The sequence below is a fragment of the Kryptolebias marmoratus genome, linkage group LG1, assembly GCF_001649575.2.
Source record: "Kryptolebias marmoratus isolate JLee-2015 linkage group LG1, ASM164957v2, whole genome shotgun sequence".
In the NCBI taxonomy this organism is placed as follows: domain Eukaryota; kingdom Metazoa; phylum Chordata; class Actinopteri; order Cyprinodontiformes; family Rivulidae; genus Kryptolebias; species Kryptolebias marmoratus.
In genome coordinates, this window is record NC_051430.1 from 15290034 (window position 1) to 15303463 (window position 13430).

At 40.5% G+C, this 13430-nt stretch overlaps 1 protein-coding gene across 1 annotated transcript in view; it reads left to right on the forward strand.

Annotated features, from left to right (window-relative positions):
• Positions 1-13430, forward strand: part of adgrv1 (adhesion G protein-coupled receptor V1) — a 109524-nt gene that overhangs the window by 37607 nt on the left and 58487 nt on the right. Inside the window, exons 22-45 of the mRNA XM_017417217.3 lie at positions 883-1256; positions 2817-2996; positions 3410-3590; positions 3824-4017; positions 4099-4228; positions 4539-4619; positions 5132-5271; positions 5348-5713; positions 5816-6059; positions 6177-6392; positions 6510-6725; positions 6819-7063; positions 7163-7344; positions 7443-7941; positions 8046-8355; positions 8484-8693; positions 9398-9528; positions 9714-9813; positions 9892-10065; positions 10144-10307; positions 11393-11480; positions 12406-12484; positions 12578-12716; positions 12868-13009. Of these exons, the coding sequence (XP_017272706.1) occupies positions 883-1256; positions 2817-2996; positions 3410-3590; positions 3824-4017; positions 4099-4228; positions 4539-4619; positions 5132-5271; positions 5348-5713; positions 5816-6059; positions 6177-6392; positions 6510-6725; positions 6819-7063; positions 7163-7344; positions 7443-7941; positions 8046-8355; positions 8484-8693; positions 9398-9528; positions 9714-9813; positions 9892-10065; positions 10144-10307; positions 11393-11480; positions 12406-12484; positions 12578-12716; positions 12868-13009 (4785 nt within the window). The remainder of the gene's footprint in view (positions 1-882; positions 1257-2816; positions 2997-3409; positions 3591-3823; positions 4018-4098; positions 4229-4538; positions 4620-5131; positions 5272-5347; positions 5714-5815; positions 6060-6176; positions 6393-6509; positions 6726-6818; positions 7064-7162; positions 7345-7442; positions 7942-8045; positions 8356-8483; positions 8694-9397; positions 9529-9713; positions 9814-9891; positions 10066-10143; positions 10308-11392; positions 11481-12405; positions 12485-12577; positions 12717-12867; positions 13010-13430) is intronic.

Genomic DNA, 13430 nt, shown 5'->3' on the forward strand with positions numbered 1-13430 from the left:
AGTACTTTGAATTTGAAATTGTGTGAGAGATTTTGTCTAACAGACTCTTTGTTTCCAGCTTCAGTTTCATCATGTGAAAATGTTTCACAAAGGCTAAACTATTTGGATAGGTGTTTTTTTAGCTGTTTCTCATGTTGCCCACAGTTACAAAAGCCTGAAGTTCTTACATAAACACATGTGGACCTTCACACTTGTGCACCGTTCAGTGGCTAACTCATTGTTCTGCACTGCTGGGGCTTTGCAATGCTTGAGTGGCTGTGAAGCCTCTGTATTTTTGGTCATTATGACTACTGAAAGGAATCAGTCGGCATCTTCTTCTAATTATCGCAGACAATAGCTGGTTTTTGACAAAGAAAAAACTTCTGAGGAGAAATTTTCTGATGCTTCTTTGGCTACCTTCTGTCACAGAAGATAAAGCTAGAATATTCAGTCAGGTCATGTTATTGTTTCTAGTAGGGGACTCAGATGAACTGCTTTCTGTTGGCATTGTACTTGCTGACTGTTGCAGATCAGTTGAATTTGGGCCTTAATGTTCAAGTACAGGAAGTAATTGGCATGAGAGGTGTAAGTGTATAAATGAGTAATGAGAGAGAGCTGGACCAAGGCATCTAATGACCTTAATCAAGATTCTCTTTGTGATGCCACTAGGTTAAAACCAATACAACCAAGTTACTTCCATAGATCATCTCTTTTGTTCTGTTATATGCAATATTTTTCATTTTTATGAGTTTTTTTTAGTAAAGCCAAAATCATGGAAAAGTTGGGTTTTATTATTTTCATATACTTTTAGATGTGAATTAAATTCAGTAAAAACCTCTAATGACTGGTTTCTGTTAATGATAGAATATAACGTGGAGGATTTTTGGGTGTTTCTGCTTCCAGGACCTGCTTCGGTGTACATCGGGTCAAATGTTGAAGGTGAACAGCGCTACACTGGCCTCCTCCAGGATGTCCGCCTGTACCACACTAAGCTTAACCGCAGCCAGATCCATGAGCTCCACACGCAGCCCCCGAAAACGGACTTGCGGAACATCTCAGGTTACCTGCGGTACTGGCAGGATGAGAGGCAGAAGTCGTTTGTGGTGGAGGTCCGGGACGATGACGTGGAGGAAGGAGAGGAGGTGTTCTATCTGCAGCTGGTGGCTGTGCAGGGTGGAGCTCGCCTTCCCTTTCCCAGACCCACTGCTGTTTTACGCATCATGAAGAGTGACAATGCCAATGGGCTTTTTGGGTTCACTGGTGCCTGCATACCTGATGTAAGTGCAGGGTTTTTGATTTGCTGATAATAAGTTTTTAAACTATTTAAATACTTCCCACATTTTCCACATTTGGTTGTATACCCATTCAGCCGGAAGGAGCTTAAATAGTTCTGCCAATAAATAAATGGTAATTAATTCAACTATATCACAAAAACTCGTTTTGCTTCATCATTTTACAATATTTGTTGCAGATTGATGAGAAAACATTCATTTTATTTTATTTAAAATAAATGGCTGAATGGGAACTGTCATTGTGCAGTTATGTTTAGGTCTCTCAAAGATGCTTTACTTAGTTTAGGTCTAGAGTTGAACTGGGTCTCTGGAACTTTTAAAGAATAACTTAAATCCACTTCTGTGGTTCCTTACCTGGGTTTTCTGGAGGGTTCTCTAAAAAGAAAATCTTTGCACCAGAAAGAGAATTAGCTTATGTTTATGCACATGGTTTTCAACTATCCTGACTAATCTGCCAGCCTGGTTGCAGATAAACATCCCCTACAGCATGATGCTGCCACCACCATGTTTAATAGCTGGGATGTAATAATGGAATTAACAACAGCATGACATGATTCCCTCTAAATAATCTTCTTTTTAATGAGTTTTCTTCTTCTGTTAAGAGAAGTTTGATATTTTTATTTGGGGAATTACGTCCATCTGATGACATAACCTTAAAGATCTGGTTGGTAGAATTTTGCCCAATGTCTACAAAGAATACCTGGATCTCTTTGAAAGTGACCGTGTGTGGCTGCTTGCTGAAGACTAAGCAACAACAACAGCAAAAACTGTTTTTGCTGTTGTCGTTGTGGAAAAATATGTGTTTAATCTTAAAGAGGAAAAGATTAGTTTAAAACATAATCTTGACTATTTAAGAAAATTGGTAAATTACTGACGCTGTGAGTTAGTGGTATTTAGTTGATCGACTCATTTCAGTGTATTTCACTGTAAAAAAAAAAAGTAATGTAAGTTAAAAAAGTTGTAGTATTGTCATCAGTGTCATCCCTTTCTGTCTGCACAGTAAATATATTCATAGATAGAAGCACATGTAATGTAAACCTATTGGTTTGTCAGTCCCTGTGCTGCTGCATATTTTATCAGTCTGCATGCTTGACTACAGCATGAGCATGCTGTCCCTCTTTCGTTGTATTGGATGAGTGGCTTCTCCTGTTAGGACGTCTCAGGTAAAGCGACAGCTGGTGATGCAGCGTAGGTCTGTCAGTCAGGGCATTCCTATGGAAGTGGATCTGAAGTTCCATCAGTGGAAATGGGAGACCTTGGACCTTGTTTCTATCAGCACAGCAGATGGCACACCTCAAGATGGCATTCCATCAGAACCGGAACGTCTCCTTTTTTATTTGATTATGCAACAATGAGGACAAAATGTTACAAGGCCAATTCATTGTCCCTTTTTTAATCACACTGTTACTCATTTGTTATTACTAAAGGTGGCTCAGTTAATTCTAACAAGACACATTAAATTACCACACATCTAAATAGAGTTGAACGTATTCTCCATTGGTTCTTAGAATAAAGAAACTCTTCTTTTTATACTTCTGCATGTAGATCACTGAAGAGGGCTCCACCATCTCTTGTGTGATTGAGCGCACACGAGGATCTCTGGATCATGTCTATGTAAACTACACTGTTACCCAGCTGGGCAGCTTGGAAAGCAACAGCACAGCTCATCAAGATTTTGTGAATGCGACAGGAGCCGTGCTTTTTATGCCTGGTCTGCGCTTTGAGGTGAGCATAAGTCTTACATGAGGTGTGGAGAGCCTTTCTTACTGGAGCTTATTCAGGATGGCAAAGTGTGTTTGAACCTGTCTATAAGCACTGTATATATACTGAACATAATAACTTTATCTATAAGTAAACTCCTTATGTCAACTTTAACAGCAGTCTTACCGTCAATCAGCTGTTTTGTTTCTTGATAAACAGCCCCTCCTAGAGGTTGCCTTAATAGAAGGTTGAATATACAGAAACAGGTGCTAGGAGGATCTTATGCCTAAAATATGGATCTCTCAGAATAAAGATTATTATTAGTAAACAAATTGTGATCTGTTATCCAAAACCAAGCTCAAACAAATTCCTAAATATGGTCTATTTCTAAAGATTATGGCAAGGAGTTGAAAACTGTTTGCTGATCTTTCCCACAGGTCCTGAATCTGTTGGTGTTTGATGACAACCTCCCAGAGCTTGCAGAGTCCTTTCAGGTTGCCCTGGTCTCAGCAGAATCTGGCGATGGGAAACCAGGCTCTACCCCCACCAGTGGCGCAAGCATTGATCCCAATAACTCTGTTAATACGATCACAGTCACAGCAAGTGACCATCCTTATGGTACTCACTCTGAAAATGCACAGCTGTTTCACTCTCAGTGATGATGTTTAATCTAACGTTTACCAAAATATAGGTAGTTTTTTTCTCTTGGTTTTACAAATTTCATTTACTCCCTACTCTTTGTCTTTCCTCCTTCATCATTCTACCATCTTCTCTCCTTCTCTGTACATTTTTTTCCTTTTTGCTTCCCATCCTGTACTACACAAATACCCTTTCTTTATGTCATCATGCAGGCCTGCTGCAGTTTGAGCCAAGTCCTCCACCGGACAGTTTAATCTCCCCAGCATTAGAACCCGTCTACATCACTGTTAATGAGGAGGCTGGACAGATCCATCTCCCAGTGGCTAGGGCCCAAGGCCTTTTGGGAAGAATCACGGTGGGATACAGGACGACTCCCTTCACAGCTTCCAGCCCAGAAGACTACGAGGTTTATGTCTCACCAGCAGCTTTCCTGCTTCTGATGCTGATTATGTAGTGATGAATTACATTTTGAGTGCTTCCCTGTTAGGACTCGGAGGGCTTGTTAGACTTTTTACCTGGGGAGAGGTTAAAGTTCATCAATGTGACCATTGTGGACAATCCTGTCCCTGAGCTGGAAAAGATTTTTCGAGTAGAGCTTTACAATGCTGATGGTGGAGGTGAGAAATTTAAATTATACTCTGATTATTTTGATAAATGTGCAACAAATAATGATAATTTTTTCATATATTACTTCCTCATTAGAGATCTATCTGTTAGTAGAGTTATCTGCTTTGATCTGAAATAGAAGACCGTCCACTCTGTGTCACAGTTTTGTGTGTTTTTTTGTGTGGTGCCCCTGTTTGCTTCCTCTTATCTACATGTGTGACGCCCTTCCAACTCCTTCCTCTTTGCCTTTCAACCTCTATTCTTCTGGTGTGATTTTGACCTGGTGTGACACTCCTGTGGTCTTCGTGTGTGATCTGTCAGTGGATCATTTTCTGCGTGGTGAAGAAACTGGTAGTGGGGAGGGTGACTATAATTTCCTCCCACCATCCTATCACCACCATGGTAAGAATCCCCTTCCTTCTCTCCCCAAACAGTTTCTTTTCTCCATTCATTTAGTCCCATTGTTTTACTTTGATACATATAATGTATTCATCTTTAGATTTGTGTGTATTTTTGCTTGTGTGTGTGTTGTTTACATTATTCTTTCACCCCAATGAGAAGTATTCAGGGAGGTTGACATGGGAAAAGCAAATAACTTTTCACAGAGTCAAACAGGGCTTCATGAATTGTCAGTAGCTTCATTGTCCTCCTTAAAGTCTGTATCACAGTCAACTATTGTGAAACTATCCACACACTGTTTGATTTAGCACCTTCTTTTGTCCAACTCTTCATCTCTACTTTTACTCCTAAAAGATGCACATTTTTATTTAGTCAATCTGGTCAAAATTCCGTATTTATCAGTAAAGATCATCATCATTTTCCTTTCTTTTTCCCTTTTCAAAAGTAGAAACTCTCTAAAAGACAACCAAAGAGTGTCAATTAATGGTAACAAGGAGTTGTAATTTTCTGTTCAGCCAGTTTGGGAGCTGCATCTCGCATCATGGTCACCATCGCTGCCTCTGATGACGCCCATGGTGTGTTTGACTTCAGTCCTCAAACAGTGTCTGTTAATGGGACAGAACCCGAAGATGGACGCAACTCTGTCATCCTGCAGGTCAGTGAAGTACACAATATGTATATCATGAAATGCCCTACAGACAACTGTGGTGAAACATTTTCCTTTCACACAGGTGGAGCGTTCCTTTGGGGATCTTTCCAATGTGACAGTGTACTGGGAGGTTGATTCCAGGTCTGAGGGTGAACTCCTCAGCAGATTTGGGAACATCACTTTTGGTGTTGGGCAGACATCAGAGAATGTGATCATTGGTGTGGCTCAAGATGAGATCCCCGAGTTGGACAAGAGCTACACTGTCTCTCTGGTTAACGTTTCACATGGTCGCCTGGGTGTCAGGACATCTGCTACTCTGACTGTTCTCGCCAGTGATGATCCTTATGGTGTTTTTGTATTCTCCAATGCAACAAGGTCTGTTCGCCTTCCTGAAGCTGATGTCACTGTCTCCCTCACTATCCTGCGACAGAAAGGCCTGATGGGTCAGGTGTGTCCAAGTACAGAAACCACAGAATAAAAAAAAAACAATATATATATATATTTTTGTAAGTAGCAGTTTTATCAGTTTTGATCATTTCTTTCCATGTAGGTACGAGTAACATATGGAACACTAAATGAAACCGATCCAGAACCTTACAGCACCCCTGGGGTGGGACGAGCCACCGAGGGGAAGGATTTTGTTTCTCTCCTCAGTTCTGTTGTGTTTGTGGCTAATCAGACCGAGTCAAATATCACCCTCAGAGTGCTTGATGATGAGGACCCAGAACGAGATGAGTCAGTGTTTGTGAAATTGATTAGTGTTCATCTCATCAAAGGAGAGCAGGAGAGACTCAGTAAGTTACTAACACGTTCACTAAGTGGACAGTTTTAGTTGATTTAAATTGTTTTAGATATACAAATATGTGTAGTTGAACAGTATTGCAGTTAACATATAAAATATCCCCTTTCAGTTGTAAATTCACCCTCTCTGGGCTCCATGACTGACATTGTAGCCCAGGTGATAGTGGAGGCCAGCGACGACGCTTTTGGAATCCTTCAGCTGTCAGCTTCCTCTGTCAGCGTGGCTGAACATTACGTTGGGCCAATAATAAATGTCACACGTGTCGGGGGGATTTTTGCTGATGTATCTGTCAAGTTCAGAGCAGTGCCTGTGACCGCCAGAGTTAGTAAGTTATGAAGACATGAAGCATGGTTAAAAACAAAACAAAACAACAACTCTCCAAGATTGGTGTATAAGCAGGCAGGTCCTGTTTTTGAGTTTGTACTTGTGTGTCATCTTGTAGGCGAAGACTACAGCGTAGCATCGACTGACGTGGTCCTTTTAGAGGGGGAGTCCAGTAAATCTGTGCCCGTCTATGTTATTAATGATGTGGTGCCTGAGCTGGAGGAGACCTTTGTTGTCGAGCTGATTAACCAAACAACTGGAGGAGCTCTCCTGGGAGAGCTCACGCGTGCCATCATCACCATACTGCCTTCTGATGACCCTTTTGGTGCCTTTGGTTAGTAGCCATTATCCAACATCTTTAAGCTTATCATACTGTTTCAGGCTGTTCCTCATTGTTTACCAGTTTCTTTTTTCTACACTTACCAAGTCTTCCAGGCTCCTCCAGTTACAGTAGAGGAACCAGAATCCAACTCCGTTGAGGTCACACTTCCTGTTGTGCGCAAAGCTGGAACTATTGGCACAGTGGCAGTCCAATGGAAGGCTACTGTTAATGGTAAACTAGCTGAAGGGGACATCAGACCCACATCAGGAGAGGTTAAATTCGCTCCTGGAGAAACCATGAAGACACTTAAAGTAGAGATTTTAGCTGATGACATACCTGAAATTACTGAGGTGAGAACATGAATTATTTAAAAGATTATATCATTATAAATATTTTTAGAACTGTTGTTTTTTTAGCGCCAATGCTCACTACACTGTTTTTTTTTCTAGATTATCAAAGTAGAGCTAACTGGTGCCAGTAATGGAGGAAACTTGGGAGCCGATACATCTGTTAACATAATAGTGCCTGCCAATGACAACCCATATGGGACAGTTTACTTCGAACAGTCTGTTTATCACGTTCAAGAGCCACTGGAGGGAGTTTACAAAGCTAATATTACTGTCCGCCGAAGGTATTTTTTGATATCTCTTCATTAGTTATGTGTTAAGCACTTTTTTGAACATCTAACTCTTTTTACTGCTCTTTCTTTCTCTATTTCCATTATTCCAGAGGCGGTTACTTTGGTCGATTGGAGATCTTGTACAGCACATCTGAGATTGACGTTGTTGGCTTGGCTCAGACTAACGGCCAGAACCTATTGATGTACTACAACCCTCCAAAGCCAGGTGTTCCAGCCAATATCCCCCTTATGAAATTTAACATCACAGGTCAGATAGATCCTGTGGCTGCCTGTGCTGCTGCATGTCTGAGAGAGCGTGCCTGCCAGGCCTTCACTCTGTCTTCAACTGTGACCCCACCATCCTGCACATGGGTGACCTCAGGGGCTGACCAGCTGACTACTCAAACTCAAGTTTTCACTTATTTTAAAAACGCCACCGCAGCTGCTGTGTTGTTTAGCTCCCAGGCTGTAGCAGGGAGTGATTACACCCCCGTGACTGCTCAAAGTGCCTACATGGATGATGGATCAGGGGTTGCCAACGTCACAGTCTTAATTTTGACTGACACATTTCCTGAAATGGATGAGAGTTTCTCTGTACAGATATTAAAGGTAAAACCTATTCATACACATGGATTTTTCCCTGTCAGTTATGGTTTAACTTTTCAAAAATAAAACTGCATAATAAGTAAATGTTTCTCTTGTGTTGTTTTAAGGTAGAGCTGGTAAATTTGACGGTGTCACAGAAGAACTTGCCCTCAATTAGTCAGCCAGACAAAGCTGTAGTCACCATCGGAGTGAATGGAGATGCTTTTGGCATATTTTTGATTTACAGTCTCAGCCCTAACGCTACAAATGATGGACTGTATCTGGAGGTTCGAGAAGAGCCTCCAGTTGTGGTGCCACTGGTCATAGAGAGACGAGGAGGGAATTTGGGCAGAGTCACTGTCGAGTGGAGATTTGTTGGAGGGAAAGCCACACCAGGTGCTGACTTCAATGGGACTGGAGGAACTCTGGTCTTTGATGGTATGTGCATATTTCTGAGTCTCTAAGTCAGCTCCATTGTTGAAAAATCATTAAACAGCCAGTATCTATTACAGTTCTTGAAAAATGACCATGTGTACATAATCAGTGTTGCTTGGACCTGTCTGCAGGTGATCTTAAGAAGACCATAGAGATAACAATCAACGATGATTCTGAACCGGAGGACAATGAGAGCCTCATGATTGGTCTTGTTAGCACAGCCGGAGGAAGTCGAATTCTGCCCAGCTCGGACACTGTAACCATAGTGATACTGGCAAACGACAATGTGGCAGGGATAGTGGGATTCCATGCAGCCTCTCGTTCTGTCATTGCCAGGGAAGGTGGGTACTGGAGCAGCAGCATGTATATTATCCATGTTGGTGCATTTTGTCATCTGTATGGTATACTTTCCAAGTAATGCATGGATTTGTTTTGGATTTGTGATAGTTTTATTTTATACTGAATAACAAACATGTCATAGATCTAATTATTTGTGTATTAACTGCCCTGTTTGATTTGATGCCAATGTCCTCTGCCTGTATTGCTGATAGGAATTGATTGATTCAGTTTTTCCTTATATTGCATAAAAAAGTAATTTGATTTATTACATTAAGTCTGCAGATTTTCAGAAACGAAGCTCAAACAGGAAGAATTTCTATAATACAACCCTCCTGTCACTGGAGATGGGTTCTAATTTTGTATGAATGTGAAAGTCAGGATAAGTACTTATATTGATGGAAGGATGGTGCAACAGGTGGGCTCTGTGGTTGTCAATACGCATGAGTTTATGTTTAGTTAGCAATCTGGAATTGCATCTACTGGCATCAGTAGCAAAGAAAGGGAATTTATGAAGAAAGTTAAAAAAAGAAAAATCCCATTTATTGAAAGCTTAACTTGGCTAGTTTTTATTTACTCAGATTTTCTGGTCAAAGCACATTTCAAAATAGAAATTAATCCTTAAAGTTGCTTTTGCCTTTGCATATATTTGGAATTATATATATATATATATATATTTGAAATGTGTGCTTTTTCTTTCATATTACAGGTGAAAAACTGTCGTTACTGGTGCTGAGAACAGCTCCAGGTCTGGGTAATGTCACTGTGGACTGGGCTGTACAAGGACCTCTTGTACACCGGACCTTCTCTCAAACGTCAGGGACACTTTTCTTCACTGAGGTAAATTCATTTTTTATTTGTATCTATTTGTTTTATTGTAGAATTTTCAGTGCTCAGTATGTATGAATTTAGTTTTGTTTTGGCCACAAATCAGCATGACTGCAGTAAGGGTAATTAAAGATAAAGTGCTTATCTGTAATTTTGCATTTCCAGCAGATGCAATATGTTTTTGATGTTTCTTCCAGGGACAGCTAAATAAAACTATAGTCCTGCAACTTCTGGATGACGCCACACCAGAGGACAAAGATGAATACAGAGTTGTACTGTCGAACATACAAACTTTTGGTAATTTTGAAACATTATATATAAAACATAAAATCCCTTTCATTACAACTGATTAAAATCCATCTGGCTTCCTTGCAGGTGTTGTAGTAACAGGGCGTGCTGCTCTGGAAGGCAGTGAAGCAGTGATTACTGTGGACACTAGCGATCAGCCTTACAGCCTGCTTACTATTGCCCCATCATCGCTGAGGGTGACCACTGAGGAAAGAGACCACATCATAAACATTTACATCAACAGGGAGTTTGGAACCTCAGGTTTGTTTCTTATTTTTCACTTATGAATATTATCATGTTCTCAAATTTGTGACACTGTCATCAAATATTTGAATCTAGGGGCGGTAAATATTACCTATGAGGTTATAAGAGGTTCCTTACAAAACCTGTCTGAGGTGGAGGGGGCTCTAGCTGACCCAGGACAAGACTTCACTGCTGGTACTGGTTCTGTGATCCTTCAAGACGGACAGACCTCAGTTGGTATCCCTGTCACCATTCTGGAGGTAAAAAACAAAAACGAGTGTCACAATTGAGTGTCTGACACACTGATAAGATGTGACGTATTCTTTTATTGTGCTTCATCAACTCCTGCTGCCTTCTGACTGCTTATAAGAAAAACTGCATCATTTGTGGCTTGATAGTGTTTGCTTGTTTGAACAAAAAGCAGAAGTTAATATACAACAAGAGAAATGGCATTTTCTGTAAAAAAAAAAAAATAATAAAATAAATGCAGTGTGAATGTTGAGTGCTGAATGACTTTGCTAACATTTGCTGAAGAAGCTGAAACTGAGTTGTAAGAGGTAGAAGAAGCCGAGCACGTGCTAGAAGCTAAAGCTTGAGACAGTCTGCAAGAACTGAGATATTTGTTCTTGAGCTGTCAAGAACAAGAACAAAGTCAGTTTTGGCCAGAACATTTTAGATTTTTCCAAAAACTCACATGCAGAATTCCTGGGGAGATGTTCTATATAGATTTTCATACTTCCTCGCTGCCTCAACCAGCTGCTCCTTCAAACTAACCTTTGTACTAACCTCTGCACCAGTAGAAAAACAGGAATGTAAACATTTCCACTTGAAATCCACAGGCCAACTTCAAATTTCTGACCAAACACATGTAGTTCTCAGACACCACCAAATAAAAAAATAGAGTTATGTGTGGATGATGTGTGGAGAATAAGCTGCAAGAACTCCAAAACCAGGGCTGCAAGAACAAAATGATGTCATTCTTTTCTCGCAGCTCTGGGAGAGAGAACAATTTTCTTGCTTCTTGTGACGTGTGTAGCACCCTTGGAAGGAATACAATTATTACAGATAAGCTAAAACTAACAAAACACTGTCTAAAAGCTAAAGTAGCGAAAGGCTAGCTAGAAGATATTGTTGATATATGAATGGCTAAAAGGTATGCAGGAGCAGTTAAATTGCAAATGGTAAGTGTTGAGTCAGCATTCACACAATAAATTATATAAAACAGGCTATATAACATATATAGTCGATCATAATGTTTGTTGTGCAAGCTTACCTGCCTTTTAGCTGATTTAAATAAATGATGCATTTAAATGTTTTGTTTTTTTGTTTGTTTTGTTTTAATCAGGATGACATTCCTGAGTTACAGGAGTTTTTCTTGGTCAACATAACATCTGCAGTACTCATCACAACCCTGACAACTTATCCCCAACTAGGTACAGACAACTTTGGGAAGTATTTATTTACCAGTTGATGACGAGTCTCATTTCTCTTTGTTCTATTACTTTTTCTGAAGTATTGCACTGTTTTTTATTGTTTAATGTTATGAAATCTGCTTTTCTCTTTTCTTTTCTGAAATCTTTCCTTGTTTGCTCTTGTTTCGTGAGCAGAGGTTGTGTATTACACTTTGTCAGGTAAAATACATATTCAGCTGCGCTTAAAATCTTTTTTTAATGCATAATACTTTTTTATAGTACAATAATATATTATATTTTCAGCTCACTATAAAAAAGTGAGCACCACAAGCGCCACAAATAAGCTTGTTGTTGCACTTCTCCTAGTGTAAAAATTTAACCACAGTCCAGTTTATGAATGAGTAACTGTAGAAAGTGATGAGTTGACAAAGTGCTACAAGTAGACCAGCACTCAGAGGTTCCCAGAATACTATCAGCCCACAGCCTGGAGACACTCCGTAAACACACAGCCATTCGTTTTGGCAGCAATCATTATGTGGCTTGGACGGTGGGACTGATGCTTTCTATGATTGAGGAAGGCTGGGGATTTGGTGGCAAAGAGAAGCCCCGTGTGGTGAGGAGACAGAAAGCCAAACAAAACCCGTAACTGGCCTCCCAGCGTCTCGGCCACAGAGTGTATGGGAGAACACTATTCAGGAGGTCATAAATCAGTCTGCCCAAACACTTGGCTCCTCGGCCTCCCAGCCTCTTACAGTAGATGCCTCCTAGTTGTAATCCCCCGCTCAAATGTGCCATGACGGAAGTAACCTCCGCAGCAGCAGCTTCTCCTTTAACAACTTGCTTATACTGCTTTTGCATTTTAGTTACAACTTTGGGAAACTGCTGGTACATGCTACAATTACAAACAACTGAAAACCTGAGAGTAATAATGTGGTTCTTTCCTCAGACACCCAGGGTTTGGTTGCAGAAGTCAGTATTGCTGCTAATGATGGAATCCGAGGAGTCATTGAATGGACAAACACCCTGTAGGAAAAACATCTTTTTACCTCGATCATATGATGATGGTTTCCTTATGTTCTTTTAAAGATTTTTGATTCTGAATGTCCTCTGGTTTGCAGATTTGAAGTGAACGAAACAATAGGAGCATTGACTCTTGTGGCCTACAGGAACAAGGGGACTTACGGAAACGTCTCTCTGCTGTTTTATGCTCAGAACTTGGAAGCGCAGCAGGGACTTGACTACAACATCAGTGAAACGGTTAGCCATAATAAAGCACACAAGGACTTTACAGAAAATCAATGATCTGGACATTGAATCAAATCAAAGCTAGCCCTGACATTAAATCTGTAAAGGTTTTCCCCAAAGTAGTATAATATTTAAAAGAAAAAACATCCCTCTGTCCACCTAGATGCTCCACTTTGTCGATGGCGAAAGGCATAAGTTTGTAGAGGTGCAGATAATCGATGACGCCACTCCAGAAGGACCTGAACGATTCCAGCTCATCCTGTCCGAGCCGTCCCCTGGCCTGGAGCTGGGCACCAACACCACAGGTAGACAGAAAGATGGAACACAATGAAATCTTACAAAAACAAACAGGTATATGAATATCCAACTTGAATTCAGCTAAAATGTACACTACAGTATGTACAGTGCATTGTGGAGATTTCTGTCAAGAGAGTAAGAGAATATGTTTCATAAAAGGTCAGACAAACATACTTGTTACAGAATAGCAGGCAGGCTATGTGTCAGGAACTGTGGAACTGATGGAGAAGAACCCAGTGCGCAGACTCATATTGAAGAAACTAAACTAATTTATTAAACTAAAGAAACAAACGAAAACAAAAAGCTGACATGGCAGCAAAACAAAAGGATAAGCAGAACATAAAGCACGGAGCAGCAGAACCAGGAACGGCAGCGAGACAATGAGCAAACCAATGACTAACACAGACAATGAACCAGCGACTAGTGGAA